Below are 19,138 nucleotides of genomic sequence, written 5' to 3'. Positions count from 1 at the left end.
GCTATTGTCTCTCTTCTCCCATTAGCAAAAGTCTCCAGCCAAACCCTGCAGGCAGTGGGAATCCACAGGCAGAGAGCAAAGCTGCCTGCCCTGGGCTGGAGCAGTGGGAGCACCTCGGGGACAGCTGGCCATGGAGGGGAGCGTGGGGCTGCGTGTGGAAACCCGCGCACGGGTGGGGTACCGGGCACTCGCCCGGCACCTCGGCAGCGTGGGATGCAGGGATCTCAGGGATCACAGGAGCCTGCAAGGTGGGTCTGGGCAAGGTGTGCTCTGCTTGGGACTGTTGTGGGGCTGGGGAGGCTGATGGACCTCGAGAGCCACAGTGCTCTCAACCCAAGGCTCTGGAATTATCGCTGTCGTCCCACTCGTTTGTGTAACCGAGTGCTTGACTTGATTACTTTCCCATGGAGTTTGTGTTTTGCACCATTCCTTATTGAGGAGCTGGTGAAGTGTCTTATGGGCATAGATATAACCTGCAGCAAGTTTGCAATACAAGGTTTAAAGCTAAAAAACTGGTTGAATAGAAGCCTGCTAAAGGCCAAAGTCTCTTTAATTTACCCAAGACAGGTTGGGAAATGACTTACCATCACCCAAAAGTATCTGCAAACGGAAGTGCTGGTATAAAACTTGTTTTGAGCTAGGAAACCAAAACATTAAAAAGTTCATTGATTTGAAGCTAAGTTTGGTTAAATTCAGCTTAGAAAATACTAGGATGGGTCTTCTGTTTCCATTGCTGCGTTAATGTTGTGGTTTGTGCCTACTGAGAAATATTGGGGAGGCATAGAAATCACAGGATAAAGTGATTAGTGTGATATAGGAAATCTTGTTAGAGTAGCATCACTTTGGGATTTTTAGATTTTCAGTCTCTGTGAGACATTTTATGGTGGTGTAGCACCTGGGGAGCTGGAACTACATCTCAGTTTATTGAGTGTTCATTTATTGATGTTTGAGATGCCTTTGAAGAGTTGTTAGTAATTATTTTATTAATCCTTTTCACATCAGTTTCCATTTAGGAGAAATTGTCTTTGTGCCCTCTAGTGGAAAAACTATTTACTTGAAACCTTCTAAATTGAGTGAAATTTTTGCAAAGAAAGGTGGAATGTGTGAAAAAAGACACAGAGGAGCAGAACAAGGCTGGAGAGATGAAGGATTGCAAGAGGTGGACGTGCTCTGTGCTTCCTCTGCTTCAATCCTCCCAAAACTGTAATGGTGATGACATACACAGACTGTCAAATACAGAAGATATTATCCAATATTTACATCAGCTGGACTTGGTGAAATTATTCTAGGTATAATTATGAGGAAAGCTTCCTGTTGCACCAACGGGAGCTGAGCATTGCAGGGCAGGAGAATGGTCATGGTGGGAAGTCTGGAGATAAACCACAGAGGTGGGAAGCTCAGCAAATGAGGCTGGAGAGAGAATACTGAAGGAGCTGTATTTGGAAAAATAAGCCTGAGTGCAAACAACATATTTTCTGATGCATAAAAGATTTCTGTAAAAAGGATGATCGTTAGCTCTCAGTTGCCACTGGAGAAAAATACCTTGATTTGCCTGAAAAAAATATTCAAGGTGCAGATTGGAGAAGAGTTTCTTACTAGGAGGTAATGAAGCAAGAGCAAAAGAAATTGTGAATCTTCTTGATTGGAGGATTTGCAGAGCAGTTAAAGCAGTACCTCTTGCTGATGGTGTGATTTCTCCCCCTCTGTGCATCCACCCACTACACAGAGTCTATTTCACTCATTACCCTTCCAAGCTGGACTTTTTATTTCTGTTGCTAGAGTTGGTTTCTGGGGCCAGGGGTCAAAACCAGTAGCAGTGTAGTAGGCTATTGCATGGCTTTGGGATATAAATTCTGCTCTCAGTGCAGTCATGAAAACTTCAAGCAGGGATGTAGATCACAAGAAACTGCTGCTGTCCCATATATCTTCCCTCCTCTGTTTCATTCTGGAGCTGCTCATTTGGGATGCTGTGAGAGCAACAGATGTGAACGTGATGGAGTCCCCACGCCCCCTTCCATCACTGTCATCCTCCTTTTCCTTGTAGTGGACTGTCATTCTTGTTTATTTTGGTTTGAATTATAATTGCAAAGCCTCTTGCAGTGCTGTTTGTGTGCTGTGTGTCGTGAGTCACTGTCTGTGTTTGCTGCCGTCCGCGTTGCCGATTCTCTCCCCCGTCTCACGCTCCCAGTATCCTGGAGCCTCTTCTATTCTGGGTCTTCAGCACTCCTGTGAGTGCAGGGAATAGCAAGCTGTCAGGGAAGATCCAGGATTAGCCTTTTTTTTTTATTTCTTTCTTTGTTTTACCTTTCTTCTTTCTGTCATTTTGTAAGGGTCCTTGTTCAAATCAAAAGATTCCTTAGAGATTCCTTCCCTGAGATCTCTGTGCTCAATTAGTCTCTTCTCGTATTTCTACCAGGCAGTGAGATCAATACTGCATTTTCTGGCTTGCAGATTTCAGGAAGGGGAAAAAAATCGTGTTAAAAAGACATTTTTTGAAGTTACTGAGATGCTCATGTGCAATTCCAACACCTGCCATCACAGTGGAGGTGTTAATCCCTTCACATGCTTTATCACCAGGGTGGAGACTTCAGTGTCCTGCTCAAGATCCTAAGTTTGGACCTATAGGGGCTGACCACACGGACCTCTGAGAGGGGCTGTGGGTGCTCTGGGTGGATGGGGAAAAGACTCTCCATGCCCTCATGGCCTTGGGTGATCCCTTGTGCTGCTTATTCTTGCTCCTGGTAAAATGCCATCATTGCAGCCAAGAAATTCCTTCAGCTCTGTGCCTGGGAAATCTGAATGGTAATGGCTTGCAAGTCACTCTGTGGATTTATCAAGGAGAAACAGACAATTTATTTGTGTCAGTTTAATGGAGCTTCAGCTCACAGAGCTCTGTGTGGGAGAATTAACAGTGGGTCTCGAGTCTCTCTCAGGTTGTCCAGAAGCTCAGCAAATGTTTGATTGTGAATCTACTGTAAAATAGCTTCAGGATTCCTGTGCCTCAATTAGCAGCCTTGATAGAGAGCAGGCAGATTTTCAGGTAAAAAAATGTCCATTTTGACTCTTTAAGTGTTCTCAGGTGGCCCATGGAATGTAAATGTTTTACTCTATTTGTAATGCAAAACCTTTTAATTATCTCCAATTCATAAATCCCTGGTTTGTTACTTCACTGCTTGTAAGAGAATGCTCATCTTTTAGTGGGTAGTAATCAGTGTCAGAGGAAATGGGGAATAGATGGTGTGTTTTAAATGGTGTCAGTTCCAGAACAGGAATGTATAATTTAAGTCACTTACATTTAATCATCCTCTAAACACTGAGTCCCAGCTTCTGCTGCTCGTCTCCCAGGAAGCTGACAGCTTTTTAATGCCACTATGGCAACACTTGAAAGTTCCTTAAACTGCTCTAGGCTGTGATGTGGCTCTGTACCACTGGTATTGGTGCATCCATGGCTGATTCTCTGAGCCTGGGTGCAGCTGGATGCAGGGGTTGGTTGGGCTCTGCTTCACTCCCTCCCAGCCCCAATTTTGGAAGTTTCAACTGTTTTACCTTTTTACGGAGCTGTAACATCTGTTGTAAGTACCACAGCAAATGTAACAGCTGCTGGGGGTGGGATTATGGATCAGGGGTGTGTGTATAACAGCTAAACATATTCTAGTAATTCAGCAGGTTGGAAAATAAAGCAGATCAAGTTGTGTTCATCCTGCTCTGGAGCTGTGTGGTGGGGATGTTTCCTGATGGAGTGAAATTGTGCTGGTTCAGCCTGGGTTCCAGTGCCTGAAGTGTGAAGCTTTGACCTCATGCATTTCAGCAAGGAAACAGGGCAATGTGGGGTGCAGCAGGTCCTGATCCTGCCTGGGGAGCAGAGCAGCAGTGCCCTCGGTGCTTGTGGGACCCCACCAGTTGTGACCATTGTGTGTGTGGGGCTGGTGACATTCATACAAGACACTTGTGCAAGATTTCAACCTGCACGTGTAAATGCATATATAAATACATGTGCACATATACAAGGGAGACTGCAGGCACTTTAAAAAAGCAGCTGAGAAACCCTGTTTGGGATCATGTGGGATTCTGGCCCCTGACTGCCTCCCCTCTGCCTGCTCCATCACCCATGCACCCACAGGCAGTCTGGCTGCAGATAAAATAATTTAATGCAATTCTTGCTCCCAGCAACTGGTTGATGGCATTAATGGAGTGAGTGGAAGTTCACCAGTAAAAAAAAATACATCTGGGCTGCTGGGGAGTGAGCCCCACAGCCGAACAGGGTCAGTGGGTTCAGAATCGGTCACCTTTATTTGTGACTGCCCGCTGAGATGGCATTAGAGCTGACTGGCCATCTACGTGGGCAATAGGTAGCTTTTGTTGTGCCTAGCGGTCAAATGCTATAGTCTTAAATTAGAAGCTGCCACTTCTACTTAGAATAAAGCTTGGTTTTTTCTGTATGTACAAAAATGGGAGCGTTTGGAGGCCGCTGCGCTCGGCGGAACGCGCGGCGGATTTGCCAAGGAGCCCATTAGTGCTTGCAGAGCTTGAGAGCGAGGAGGGGCAGTGGGAAGGAGCATCTTAATGAGCTGGGGTGAGGAGTGGATGCGAGGACACGGAGTGCTCGGAGGACACGGAGCGCTGGGAGCCACCTTCTGCTGCGGGGAGGATCCGCTGTGGCTGGAGGAGCGGCACACTCGGGGAGCGGCGGCTGCAGGGGAGGAGGAGGAGGCTCCAAACCGCCTCTCCCAGAGTGTCCTGCAGCGTTGGAGGTAGTTCAGTTGTGGATCAGGAGATGGTGGAGGAGCTTGGGTCCTTCCCTGCCACGGAGGGTCCTTCCCTGCTGCTGACCCCGTTTCCCGGGGGCTCGAGGGTTTCAGGTCAAGCAGGGTGGGAGGGTGGCAAGTTCAGGCTGAGCTGTGGACAGGATTCTGCTCCCATGTGATGCCCAGGAAATGGGTGGGAGAACAGCAAAGGGGTGTCAGCCGTGGTCTGAGCCCAGCACAGCCCATGGGAGTGGATGGCTTCACTCAGGCTGCACCTGCTTGGAGCATGGGCAGAACTGGTCCCTCTGGCTTCCAAAAAACTCTTACAAACACAGTCTCAGCACCAGTCGTGGAGTGGGCTGGCCTGAGGATCCCCTGTGCTGGGACTCCTCCCTGGCAGTGCTGCCATGCCACATCTCCCTTTCCCCACACCAAAGCCATCCTGGATGGGGACAAGAGACCCTCTGTGACCCTCTCTGGTGCCATGGGAATGACCCATGTCCATCAGAGCACATCTCAGGTTTCTGTCTTGAGGCACCTGCTAGAGGTGTGGTGTAAAAATCTGAGGGAGAGGGGCACAGGGGTTTATTTTTTATTAGTATTCCTTAATTTTAGTAGACCTTCTCTTCCTGGAGTGGCTCAGAGTTGGCAGGTGCCACCAGGCTATGCTGTGTTGGCTTTCACTGGCAGTTTAATCTCAAAAATTGTGGGATTTATAGGTTTTGAGGGAGAAGATCTTACAGTGGAATGTGGAGCCTTTTGTCTGTGCCTTTAGAGCTCTCCAGGTTGTATTTAGTTTTTAATTTTATTATTTGAAAGATAGAGCACTCTGTAGTGACAGGAGAAACTAAAGGTATAATTGGGAGTTTCTTCTGCTCATGTCACCTTGCTTCATATTGCTGAAGGAGTGGTAGAAAGCACATAATTTCCTTGAATTTATTCACTTCTCAGAATTACTCACAGCATAAATTTCTGGGGAAAAAAAAAACAAACCAAAAACAACAAGCAAACAACTTAGATGTTCGTGTGATTTTTGAGATAAGCTCAAAAAGAAAAAAGAAGCATTTAGCTTACTTAGTGCCCACTCCCCCTGAGATTTAAAGCAACAGTAACTGTTGAAGGGTTCTCTGCTCTAGGATTTTCCCAGTTTTGTAATGTAAAGGTTCATTTTTCTTGTTTCCTGGGTAAAAAGATGATCTGAAAGCTTTTTCCTTAATAAAAGTGCATGTTTCTTCTTTATCGCATGACTCCAGGAGCTGAGTTTTTTTAGGAAAACCATCAGATATGTGTGAAAATCGTCAGTGCTGGCAGCATTGAAGTCGTTGAGGACAAGTTCAGTGCTGTATTTGCTCAGAACTGAGTGTATTGGGACCAGGGAGGTTGCAGCAGTGTGGCGTGCTGAACAGCCTGGCTGTTTGAAAGCTCCTGCTACAAGTGCCCACGATTATATTTTGAAGTTTATTTTCTGCAGCACTTGATAAAACTTCGTTCTTTGCACTGTTTCACTTTAAAAGGCAAAATCCTGGAGAAGTACAAGTAGCTTCTTCAGGGAAACAGATTTTGCTCTTGGCAAGCTGTTGATGTCAAAGCTGCACGTGGAGGTGTGCTGTGCACCTTTGCTGTTCGGGGTGCTTGGAGGTTCTCATTTTCCTGTCTCTGGTGACATGTGACTGTGTCTTGAGCTGTACTGTGGTCCCAAAAGCAAGTCCTTGTGCAGGAGGAGACCAAAGCCATTCTGATGGAGGCTGGTGTGGCCTCTCAGGCTGCTTTGCTGGGTGTTTGTACAGGAAGACCCAGTTTCAGCTGAATATGTTTGAATGTATGATTTTGTGAGCTGGACATTGACCTCTCTCCCTGCTTCATGCATGAGGCTGCCAGGTCCTTTCCTGGTGTCACCATATTCCCCATGTTCAGCACCATTTCCCAGCTGTGCTCTGTGGTGACAGTGACCCCTGGGGAAGCTGTGTAGCTCAGGGTTAACCCACACCTGCACCACTCCATCCTCCTCTTGCCCTTTCAGGTAGTTCAACCTGTGCTAAATTTCAGAGTAGAGTGAACCAGTCTCATACCACAACTCCTGTGAGCACCAGGAGAGACCTGGAGAAAGAAGAGGGCAGGATCACACCTGTGTTAGCTGTGCTCCTGCTGACAGCTTCTGTCTGTCCTTCTGTGTTTGCAGTACCCAGGGACTGGTCACACTGCACTTGAGTCCTCTGCTTTCAGTGTGACTGAGCTGCTTCTGCTGCCCCTGAGACCCAGCTCAATTAAAAGGGCATATTTACAGGTTGGGAAGACCTGGGGAAATGGCAGATATGCTAAAAATACACAATTTACAAGGCAGATATGCTAAAAATGGGCATTTCTGTGGCTGGACATGCACATCAGCATGCCAGCTCAGCCCCAGCTGTCTGGGGCATGTCAGGCACTGCACAGGCAGTCAGGGGAGCCCTGGTCCCCATCCCAGCTGTCTGGCCAGTTTGGCACTGGTGTCTTGCATGGATAGCACATTTATGAGAAGTTGACTGGTTTAGGATTTTCACTGGAGATGCAACATGGCTGTGTTGTGGGGATCTTGCTGTGCAGTGGGCACAGAGATCCCTCCAGCTGGGAGGGCTGAGGCTGCTCAGCCACCTGTGGGTTCGTGTGCTGGAGCAAGGCTGACATAAGGAGGCTGGGTGGAAACTGGATCAGGTTCTGATGCAAGATTTCTGGCAACCTCCAACTCCAGGGAAGCAGCAGCCCCTGAATCAAATGTGCACTTCCAGCTGTGGGGAAGCAGCCTGCCTTTTTCATCCTTCTGCCTGTTTTCCTTTCTGATCTGTAAGGTTTCACATCTCGATTCCAGCAGCTTTGGTTCTATTACTGGCACTGTTTGGATACTAGAGGAGACTTTTTTTGGCAGGCACTTGAGAGCTGTTCCTAATTTGCCCAAGTTCTGGGTTTACAGTGATGCAAGCAACGTGATACTATTTAGCAGCTCTAATAGAGGTCAAGGTGCTGTTGTCTTAGGTATTGTAAAAATGCCTTGTAAAAGGCTGTGCATTATCCAAATGGGCTACAGGGAAGGCAAGCAAAAGAAGAAATAACCAGGCCCTCACAGCTGCTCCTTATAGATGTGAAGCTGAGGCACAACCAAACATGCAGGTGTGTTTTGTCAGCACCTGAAATGGGACCCAGCTCTCCTGAGTTTTGCACTAAATGACTTTTTGTCCATAAAATGGACAAACTCTGATTTTGGAGTTAATTGCTAAAACAAGCTAAGGCTGCGTGCACTTTGCTCATTGCTTTATCCCCCTTGGATTTTAAATGCTTTGAAAGGGATCCTGGGTAATGCTCATCCACTGCTGGGACATCCCTAATCTACTTTCAGGGAAGTTTTTTTCCCCCTGAAACCTGGCCAGGGAGGAGGTGGGAGCATGCTCAGTGTCCCAGGTATGAAGCAGAGGCCGCACCCTCTGCCAGCAGCTCATCAGTCTGCCTGGGGATCCCAAAACTCAGCGAGGCAGCCACAGAAGGCAGCAGGTAAGGAATGCTGAGCACGGTTTGTGCTGAGCCTGGGCAGGTTTTGTCCTCTCCCTAAGCAAGAAAGAGGCTTGAGTAAGAGTGAGTGAGTCTGGAAGGAGTTTCTGAAGGTGCATCCCCCAGGCAGCTGCTGCAGCTCTTTGTTTGCTCCTTCTCCCCATCCTTTGGAGCCATATTGAGAGCTGGGGTGATTGACTTTGTTTCTGAGGAAATTTCTCCTCTGGGGGCTGTCAGGGCAGAGCTTGGCCCATGTCTGCACACTCAGTGCCATTGTCAGCTTTGGCTTCTGCTTATATTTTTGGAAATTAGGTTTACAAGCTGCGAGTTTTATAAAAAAATTGTTGGATTTTTTTTTCTTTAAAAAAAATACTCGTCTATTTCTTCCTTCTCTGAAAATAGTAAAATTTTTGCCCTGGCTGTTGTTAGGTGGCTGCCAGAAGGGGCGGTGCTCTCACCCTGTCCTGGTGTAGCTAAGAACTCGTGTGTGTTCTTTGCTGCATTGAAAGCCTAAATATTTATGTTACAGTTCTGGTTCCTTGCCATGATCTTTACTTATATATCATTGTGGTTATAGTTCCTAAATGATTTGAGCTCTAATAAATAGTTTATTCTGTTTCATATCAACAAGCCAAAATAATAATTGATCTTTCAGGATATAAACTCCTTTTATTACTTGAGGTATTGTTTGCTTTTACAGTTCAAGTTGTTTACAAGGAATTGTTTTTATGCAACATATTGTTCACTTGTGTATTCCGAAAGAATAACAATAAAACATCATTGTGCTCCTGGTTTCCCTTTGAAAAGGCAAAGCAGCCCTCCAAGCATGGCTGCTTTCCGTGCTGTAATGGTTCTGTGCTCTTTACCATTGTGTTCCTTAAATAAAAAGCACAAGATGATCCTGCTGTACAGAAACACAATTGTTTCTGTAAACAGTGTGTGCTCTGCTATCTGTAGCAAGTCACTAGTTATTATTTTATCTTCTTAATGAGAAATCAAGTTGCTGATACTTCCTTGCTTTTTGGAACTAATTGTTCCATGACTTTAAAAAGCACTTAATATAATTGGGAGTCATTAACTTGTGATACAATATGATGTAAATGGAGGAAGTGCCTGTCTGAAGGGCTCTCATGGCACAGATATCCCAGCAAGGGTTGCTCTGGGTGTGCGTTCAGTGAATTCCTTAAATCCACAGACTCCTGTTGCTGCAGGAGCTGAGGCAGGGACCAGCCTGTCCATGGGCATTGGGTAAGGCTCATGAAATTGGGAGAACTTGTGGTTCCCAGAGCTAAGCAGGGGCTCAGAGAGCTGAGAGAGCTCAGCCATGACCTGTTCTGTGTTCCTGCCTTGTGCCTGCACATCCTTGAGATCACCAAGGGACCAAGGTGGGGGTGCCTGGGAGAGTTTGCTCTTTGCTTTGGAGGGCTGGTGATAAATGTCAGTCCCCCCCCAAGTCATCTTGGTGGGCAGTGGGAATGATTCCCAGTGACTGATGGGGAAGGGAAAGGTTGACATTTAAAGAGGAGTGCTCCTAAAGGCAGAAAATTCTTGTGGGGTGAGCCTGTGGGGCAGCATCCCTGGGACTGAGGGGCCAGGGCAGTGCCAGCAAAGGGCCCAACTCTGGGGAGAGGAGGGACATGCCCAAGAGGTGCCACAGCTGAGTAAGGGCTGTAAATCCTTCTGGAACACTCGCAGGTGCTGGAAGGTGCTGAGCTGCAGCAGGACAGGTGGGATGCAGGGGTCTGGAAGAGGGCTGGGGAGAGGGCTGGGGCTGAGCTGTGTGAGAGCTGCTGAGCTGTGTGAGTGCTGCTGCTGCCCTGCCTGCCCCTTGCCTGGGCAGGAATGCAGCAGCTAAGTTGTTTTTCTTCACCAGGCAGAAGGGGTTGATGTATTTTCACATTAAAATCTTACTGCTAGGTGTGCTGCTCAGTTTGGTAACCATTACCCCAGCCTAGAAATACTGTGTGCCAAGTGCTCTTTCCAGCAGCAGCTTTGTCACAGCCTGTTGGCGACAAAAGCACCTGAGGAGGGCATGGCTGGTTTCCCTGTGAGGATCCCTGGGTTCTCTGCTGTTTCCAGCACTGCTGGCAGCTCTCCTGGGTTCTGTGCTTGTCTTATGGCAGGGCAAACTTTGGCTTATCTCATCATCCATCCTAATTAGGTGCTTTTAAAGGCAGAATGTTTCTTTCTTTTTTTCCTTCTCCTTTTCTGTCTTGAAGTAGCACTGCTGCAGCCCAGAGGCTTTATGTTCCCTCTGCAGAATCTTCTGACAGCAAAGCTTGGGGGATGTGTCCCTACTGTAAAACACTCTCAGATCATTGCAGAAAAGAGAGATTACAATCCCTGCTATGTTTTGCATGCCACAGCTTGAAACCTTCAAGCCTGGAAGGTGGGCTGCCCAGCTCCTGTCTTCCAGAGAGCCTTTGAGAGGAGAAAGCTGCTGTCTCTTGCTGCTTCTTATCTTGCTATCTCCACCTCCAAAACTGTTTCCCTGTGAATGAGTGGAATGGTAAAACAAAGCCTGGCAATAATTGGCCTTCCAAAACTGTGCATTTTCAGTCTCCTGATCTTGCTGCCTTTTCTCTCTGGGCTCTTCTGACCTATTCATGTCAAGAGAGCAAAGAATCTGTGAGACTCTGATAAATTTGTACAGCCCCTGCATAGTCTAGGAGAAGGTTTAATTTGATCTGACGTTTACTAATCTGCCAAGACTTTCAGTGATTTGTTTTCATACCAAGTTGAGTTTTATATCCCATAGAGAAATGGGTACATTGGTAACAACAGCAAGTGTATGAAGCCAAAAATTTGTATTCGTGCACTTGAAAATTCCTTTCTGCTTGCTTTTTATGGGGATTTATTCCTCTTGCTAATTGTCAGGTTGCTAATTTCATTCACCTGGTAAAGTGCTGGCAGAGTCTTAGCTGTGAATTATGTGAGCCATTTTGTTTGGTTTAGTCTTGCATTGCATTCATATTTTCCTAAGGCTGTTGCCTTAACACACTGGCTGTGAAAGTGAATCCAAATATCAGATCGTTTTTCTACCCACCACATGTGACTGGTCTGACAGCCGCTTGTGTACAGATATTCTTGAATTTATGTCCTTAAATGGCTCCCTCACTACAGTGGGAAATTCCTCAATTATTTATGTGTTTCTCACACTTTGTTAACAAATTGGTGAAACAGTATTCTCCAGTGCATTTTTTGTGTGTTTTCTTGGTTTGTGTGTTGTTGCTTCTTTTTCCCCCTTTCATCTTCTTTTAAACTTCTATTACTTCTTTACCCTGATTAGGTACTAGTAGAAAAAAAAAATAGTGTTTATATCTGCAATCTGAATTCAATGAAGCCACACTAGGAGTTTACTTGAACCCCTGGATTAGAAAAAATATTTTCACAGTTCTAATTGTTGTATCTGAAGCCCAGAGGATGATGATCCTTTTTTTGTAAATACCGTTCTCTTACAAAAATCCATAGTGATGGCATAAATTTGACATTGAAAGTTTATGCATGAAAAAAAATCAGTTGCCCTTTAAAGGAAAAAAAAGAAAAACCAAACAAGAACATGCACCCTGTCCTTACACTGTTGTGGTCCACCAGTAACTCGAATTCTTCATTACACTGCTGATTTTGACTTCAAGCCTGAACAATGTATTGCCTGCCACAAAGTAAAGCACAGGGATAGATCTGACTGATTCTTGTGCTTGGGATACCACAGGTGCTCATTTGGATTATCCCATTGGTTCAGATTGGTTTTCTTGTTGTGAGAGGTCTGTTCTGAAGTTGGATTGAGGTTTCCAGGACTGTGTTTGAGGTGTGTGGGTGGATGCAGCCCCTCACCAAGGTCTCTGCTGTCACTGCACTGGGGACTTGGCTGCTCCCTCTGAGTAAAACCCAAATCAGTGCCCAGTGTGTGACCTTATCTTATGTAAGGTTTTATTGCCCAGTTTCCGTATCTGTTTCCTTCCTTGCAAGCCCTCCAGCTCCTTGCTGGATGGAGCACAGTGGGGACTCTGTTCCCAGCTTGGGGTCAGGTGATGGTGCCTGCAAGGACATGTTCACCCCTGCCAGGACAAGCAGAATCAGCCTTGTGCCACTCTGCTCTCCTAACTCCAGCAGCATCCCCCTTCTGTGGGGAAAGGGCTCCAGCCAGCATAGCCAGCTCCAGGGCCTTGTGGCAAGTCATCAGTGTCCTTGTTTTATTTCCTCAGATTGCATTTCATTAACCTTTAGCTTGCTTGCTCACTGCAAACTAATTTCTGACAAGCACCCGAGGGAGCTGGGGGTTTCTGGCCGCCTCCACCCTGCTGTGCTCACCCTCAGTGCACTCCACCTTCCAGTGGGTGCTTGGGAGTGCTGGCTGAGCTCCTCAGCATCCTCCTCCTCACCTGCTGCAGCATCCCTGCCCAGAGCCAGGGAGGGATGCCTGCTTTGAAGCACTGGGGAATGGTTTCCAGCAGTCGGGAAGGTGATCATTCTTTCTGGAATTAGTAAAATGTTAATTGGCTGCCAGTAAACCTGAGTCAGGCACAGCTGCCTGTGGGTTTGGTTCAAAAACTATTCAGGGTAAAATCTGTTGACAGCTTAAAGCTGTGTAGTGCTTTTAAATTTGTTTAAATTTCCATATTCTCACCCTGAGTAAGTTGGCAGAAGGTGTGGGATGCTCACCAACCATATTACTCAAGTTTTGGTATCAGCATATTAACTGAACACTCGGCACTTTGCAATTGCAATGGCTTCTTTTTAGGCAATTCTTTTGATAATAATCAGGGATTCTGATTAATTAAGAGATTAATTAATCACGTCTGTGTTCTTTCTTCGGGTTTAAAAATTAATACTAAGTTTTGAAGACAAAAGGTTTTTTAGAAAGGCAGCTTGATTTTTAGAGAGACTTCTAATAGCTAATAGAATACTCATATCTTTTTTGAACATGTAGGGAAACTCTGAGCCACTCTTTACAGTAAATCCTCATTCTTCGTTATGATTTTTGCTATGTATAACTAATTTTAAAAAAATCACTACTTTTTATTTTCTCTCCTCCCAAAGAGAGATTATTGTCCATTTTGTCAAATGGTATGGAAGTGGATAGGAAAGGTGGCTCTGAGTAGAACTCTCTGCTCTTACCAGTGGTTCTGCTGCCTGTCAGAGTGACAGGAAAAGTCCGTCTGTCCATTTTGGGGAACACATTCTACCTTTGCCCAAATGTAATGTAATTGGGAGTGTGGCATTAGTGGGGAATGATGCTGAAAGCCAGGGTGCTCTGCAGCCAGGTGGGGCAGGCTTTGCAAGGCACTCACAAAGCCAGTGCTAGTAAATACATTTAAATACAATAATTGTCAGTATTTTGGACTGTAAATGGGAAAAGATGGTGAACTAAAGGCGAGTCCTCCCTTAATTTCAGCTACTGCTGCTGTTTAGTTTTACAGTCCCTGAAACACTCTCCTCCCCTTAACTCCTCTTATTTTTGTGGGGCTGTGGCCCATCCACAGCGTGCAGAGGCACCAGCAGAAAACTGCTTAACATAGTAAAGACTCTTTTCCCTCTCTTTCTATCTCCATCTCCTTTTTTTTTTTTAATGACCTGGCCAGTGCACTGAAGAGTTTGATTCTGAAAGCCTTAAAAATGCTGGTTCAGGCCCAATTGCCTTTATAAGCCAAGGTTAAGTATGATGTAGGTTTTAAATGTGTCAGAAGAAGCTTATACATGCATAGCTTGCTTTATGTCTTCAAATATTTGACATATGCAAAAAAAAAAAAAAGCTGTAACTCTTTGCTCACTGAGATGCTTTTAAAAGAAGCTGAAAAAGAGAGATTCTTCAGTTACTTTTGCCATGCTAAATGTTACCTCATTAATTCAACTTGATATTCATAATTAGACAGTACAGTTGGCAAAGTTCATCCCCTCTTCACCCAGGCAGGATGGACCTGGGCAATTAATGGCAAAGTGGAGCTGTTTGAATGGTCTTTGGAGATGGACTTTGCAAAGGAGGAGGTTTTCCACGTGAAAGATCACCTTGTTATCCTGACCAGGAGGCTGTTTGTTTAAAGGCCAAGAGTATCACAGGGTTCTTAGTGCTCATGCCCAGGGTTCACTCATGTCCAGGGATTTAGCATCTTTGCTAACTGTTTGCTGCAAAAAGGTGATTTTAATGCTGTATATTAAGATAGGCTTTCACAACTGGCACAGCTGGGAGAGTGATCTGGGACTTGTCACTGTCTGTTATTATGGAAAGTCTCTTTAGACATCTCTTACTCATCTTTTCTATACAGAAGTACTTTCTTTTGTGTTCTTTTTGTTCAAGCAATTGGGAGGTTATGTTCTTATTAGTCCACTCTTAAACAGCTACAGATTAAAAAAGGCTTTTTTATTAAAGCTCTGTTATAATTTTGCAAGTAATGCCTTGTCAGGAAATCGAATACTCATTTTTTTTACCAGAGTGGATAATTAACCACTGAAGCAATTTATCAAATGTTACCCAGTGGGTTCCCTGTCATGGAAGGCATTAAGTCAAGGATTGATGTATAGGGAAATGCTCTAGTTAAAGCAGAAGCCAGGGAGGAATTGATTGATATGATGTGGCCTGTGTTACGTGGGGAGATGGGAATAGATCATCTCGGGATCCCTCGGGGCTATAAATCCATATGAATCTGTTACCTATAAATACTGATTGGAGATTAGATCTGGATGTCTAAAATGTCTCTAATTTCTCTGAGTGACAGGGGTGCCCTATTGAGGCATTGTCCTGGTCCCAGCACAGTGTCACCTTGTGAATTAGTGGGGTGATTTAATGAGCACTCCTGGGTGGCTGTCTCTGCATGTGCTCACTTGGCTGGAGAGAGGGGAGATCAGGTGCTCAGAGACCAGGATGTCACTGCAGGAGAGATTTCACAGTGAGAACTATCCTCCTTCACTGCTGGCAAAAAACCCTCCAAACTGAAATAATGAATACTTGTTTGTTTTGGGCTTTGCTTTTCCTTAAGGAAAAGCATCAGTATTGAGGAATTTTATATATATGATATATATATATATAACATATACCATATATATATAAAAAACATATCTTATATATCATATTTATAAAACATATATAGCATGTATAATATATAAAACATATATAACATATATATAATATATAAAAACATATAACATACATCACATATATAAACATATATAAATATATATGTAACATATATATGTCTATCATATATATGTCATATATATATATAAAGGCTAAATGTTTTTTTTTTCTCTGTGCTTTTTTAGTTGAATGTATTTACTTGCTCACTTTCCTTAACAGGAGAAAATCTTGGAGGCTTTCAGGTTTTAATAACCCCTGGCTTTGAATTCCATCCAGTTCTGGTTGTAAAGTGAATCCCCCATTTTACAGCTGAGTAACTTTGGGAAGTGTTAGAAACCTGCGACCTGATTCACCCTTCAGCATCAGGATACTCCACATGTTTTGTAGGATTACTGGGAGTGTGCTTAAGAAAATGTTTTTCTATTTGTGCTTTTCTGCCAGTCACTGGATTCATACTAATGGTTATCTTTACTTTGTATTAGCATTTATATAATCACAGATTTATTTGAGCTGCAGCCTGTTTTGAAAGCGATTGCTGGCTGAGTGATGGTGTGGCTGTGGTTGGTGCAGGAGGAGCCTGCCCATGAATACTAAATATTCCTGGAGTGGTACTTTGTGTACTGGGGCTTAATGGAAGGGCTGTCTTTCATCCAATCACTTTGTTATGAAATGTTGAGAGGGCACCTGTAGTTGAATGAGGGGGTGAGAACTTCATTGTGGATTTTAGAATCAAGGTGCTTAGATCTAACAACAGATTTAAAAAGCCCAGCGTTGGTTGTTCACATGGGGGTTTATTGTGAGTGGTTTGTTTTCCAGCAGTGACTCTATATTTACTTCTCCCCTCTTCCTGCAGCTCGGTGTTGATGGGACTCTGCATGTCCCAGTCCTCCCCAGTGAATGCAGATGCTGAGATTTGGGTTCTGTCCCTGTGCTCTGCACATGGGAAATGCTGCTGGAGCCTTGGGGAACCCAGCTCTGCTTTCATAAGGCCAGGCCAGCAGAGTTGCCCTTGACTGGACTGCTAAGGGCAGTGATGTAAAACCTTCCCCTCTGTTTTTTTAAGGAATTTTTGTGGTCATGTCCCTCGCTGAGCACCGAGCCAGCCTTCCTGGGGTTTCAGCTGCCTCCCTCTCCCCATTTCCAGGCAGGGTGATGCAGTCTGGCACAGAAAGCAGGGATGGGGCAGCAGGGATGCAGAGAGCCTCCAGCACTGGGGAGCTGCTGCAGGCTCCTGACCAGGTCCCACAAACAGACCTGCTGCACCCTGTCTTTGAGACAGCAATTTTCTTGACCAATGGATTCAAAGGTCTATCTGTCTCTGCTTTATTATTGCTATTTATTGCCTCAGTGTTTGTTTGGCAGAAGGTTTTTGTGTTTAATACCAGCCCTGCTGCCCATTGCCAGGAAATTTAGAACCTGCGAGTGATTTCAAAGGCCATCTGACTCCAAAGCTTCCAGCAGGATTTATGTTTCTGCTGGTGCAGAGTTACAGTGTCATAAGCTTTTTATTTGTTCTTATTATATCATGGGCATCTGCAGGCTGTTTGAGTCCAGTTTTCTTCAGCTGTTTATGTGCAAATTCATCTCTGATCTTGTGAAAGGAGGTCATTCATTATTTCCACTGACTGCTGCTCCGAGGAAAAGCCCCCCCACCCCATAAGTCATTAAAAGAAAATGGAATTAGTTGTGCCAAAACTGATGGCTACAAAATACATATGACTCCACTCTTCGTATGAAGGCTGAAAAAAGCTCTTGGTTATTTGGAATATACTCCTGATTCAGTGTCTATCAGGTTTTATTCTGGTAAATCTGGCTTGCTGTCTGCAGTTTAGCTGGCAATGGAACCTGGGGTGTGCTGCCAGGGCTGCAGTGGGATCCCTGAAAGGCTTAATTTAGTTTCAAATTGTTGTAAACAATCATTTATTAAACTCCTACTCTGTTTCCTGCCTGGCCAAAACAGTAGCAAGCTCCCTTCCAAGATTACTTCTAAAATTTTGACTTTTGGTGGAATCCAAAGGTTGCAGAGTGCAAGACTTGGGGTCTGGTCCTTCCTCCTCCTAGTCCTTGCAAATGACTTATGAATTCTGAGTCAGGGCTTACTCTTTAAACCCATTTCTGTCTGTTTTCAAAATAATGTGTTTATTAATGCAGTGTGATTTGAACAGCTGCCAAATGTAACAGAATAACTAGGTCTAGTTTTTAAAGTGCTTTTCTGGTGATCTTTATTTTTTACTTTCTGATATTTCTTTTTTGTTTTCTTTCCTGAAAAAAAATAATAAATAAAAAGGTTTTGCTGACTGACATGATATGTAATCCATCAGGGGAAAAAAGACACATTTTCTAGGTACTGGTCTGGTGACTGTGTGGAGATATGTGGTGGGTGCTGGGTCACTGTGGGATGGAGCAATGCAGTCATGGCATGGCCAATCCTGACCCTTTATTTCTGCTTGAAGCTTTAATATATTCTGTCTAAGGATATGATGCATCCAAATAAAGCACATTTCTGTGCCACTATTAAAAGGTCTCTAACAGAGTTCAGATCACTGAGTGATAAAAATCCACTTTTTCTCCTCTCTCAGGATTTAGCCATGTTGTTCAAATGTCATCTGGAGGTGTTGTCATTATCTGTATCTGCTTGTTGTGCCTTGGACAGGCAGCAGAGATTTGTATGGGAAAGCAATATCCTATACAAGGGAATACAGCTGAATGACTTCTTAGCTTTTTAATGCTTCTGCAGAAAAGATGGATATAACTCCTGAGTCCTGGGCTGACAGCACTGTTGGAGTGTGTGCCACACTGGCAGCGTAATCTGTCTTCCCAGCATTTCATCTAGAACACATTTGCTTATCCAAATATTACTTTGTTATTTTTATAGATGCCGCTTGCAATTCAGCTCAGAACAGCAAATGTCAGAAAATAGTTACAATCAGCACCAGCATTTTTTATGGTGTATTTGTTTGATGGCTCCTCCATGTAACTATTTGAAAGGGGAAGTATGGAACAATGGAATGATTCTGTGAGGGCAGCCAAGGATTTCTGGTTTTTTCATCCTAGGCATCCCTAGCAGGTAGCAAGGACGACAAGTCTTGTCCTGCAGAGCTCCATTTTTGTATATCAATGTGTATTTTTACCCTAGTATTGATCCTTCTTTGTACAAGGATTTCCAGCATGGCAGGGAGGGAGGGGAGTCTCTGTTGAGCCCAGCTCCAGCTGGTCTGGAGGCACACTCACAACCTGCTCTGATATTCTGAGGCACCAGTCCAAGCAGTTCTCCAGTGTGGCCTTGAGCAGAATTCCTGGAAATCTCTCTTCTGGATCTTTTCCCAAACGTTTCAGATGGGGCTTTTTGAGAAATAATCTGTATTATCTTTGTAAGGAAAGGTAGTTGTTCCGAAATGCATATTTCTCATGTAGTCATCTCACCCTGAGAAAGTTCTCTTGAAAATGAGCCCTGCTGTGCTTCACTGCCAGAATGATGTCATCTGGAACCTTATCTGTGAATTTTGGACATGTTCTTGTTGTTGGAAAGAGCAGTGGTGTTGATTCTGCTGATATATTCCCAGATATACTGCTGGGTTTTCTAGCAGGCAGGTTCAAAAGGAGCCCTGTGGTATCAATTGATGCTCCACGTTCTGCTGTGAGGAGTTGTGTAGTCATGATTTGTAGCATGTAATGCACACCTTAGCATGGCTGCAGATGTGTAATGACATCTGAGCACACTGAGGTGGTTCTTTTGAAATCAGCATTATTTCAGTTTTCTGGCAGGCACTGGGATAGATAGGGGATCTTGCATTTTTGTCTT

The 19,138-nt window shown here is 44.6% G+C and overlaps 1 protein-coding gene across 31 annotated transcripts in view; it reads left to right on the top strand.

Moving 5' to 3' along the window:
* The window catches only part of MAGI1 (membrane associated guanylate kinase, WW and PDZ domain containing 1), a 335,995-nt gene that overhangs the window by 45,680 nt on the left and 271,177 nt on the right, over positions 1–19,138 (top strand). The window contains exon 1 of one of the 31 annotated variants that reach the window (XM_064432952.1): positions 8,077–8,267. The exons of the other annotated variants lie outside the window; for them this stretch is intronic. Coding sequence (XP_064289022.1) covers positions 8,162–8,267 — 106 coding nt within the window. The 5' untranslated portion in view covers positions 8,077–8,161. Of the gene's footprint in view, positions 1–8,076; positions 8,268–19,138 lie in introns of those variants that run through there. 31 annotated transcript variants of the gene reach the window in all.

This window comes from Passer domesticus, chromosome 9 (assembly GCF_036417665.1).
Source record: "Passer domesticus isolate bPasDom1 chromosome 9, bPasDom1.hap1, whole genome shotgun sequence".
Classification (NCBI taxonomy): Eukaryota; Metazoa; Chordata; class Aves; order Passeriformes; family Passeridae; genus Passer; species Passer domesticus.
Note: the sequence above shows the minus strand (reverse complement) of the source record. Positions and strands in the feature narration are given on the sequence as shown.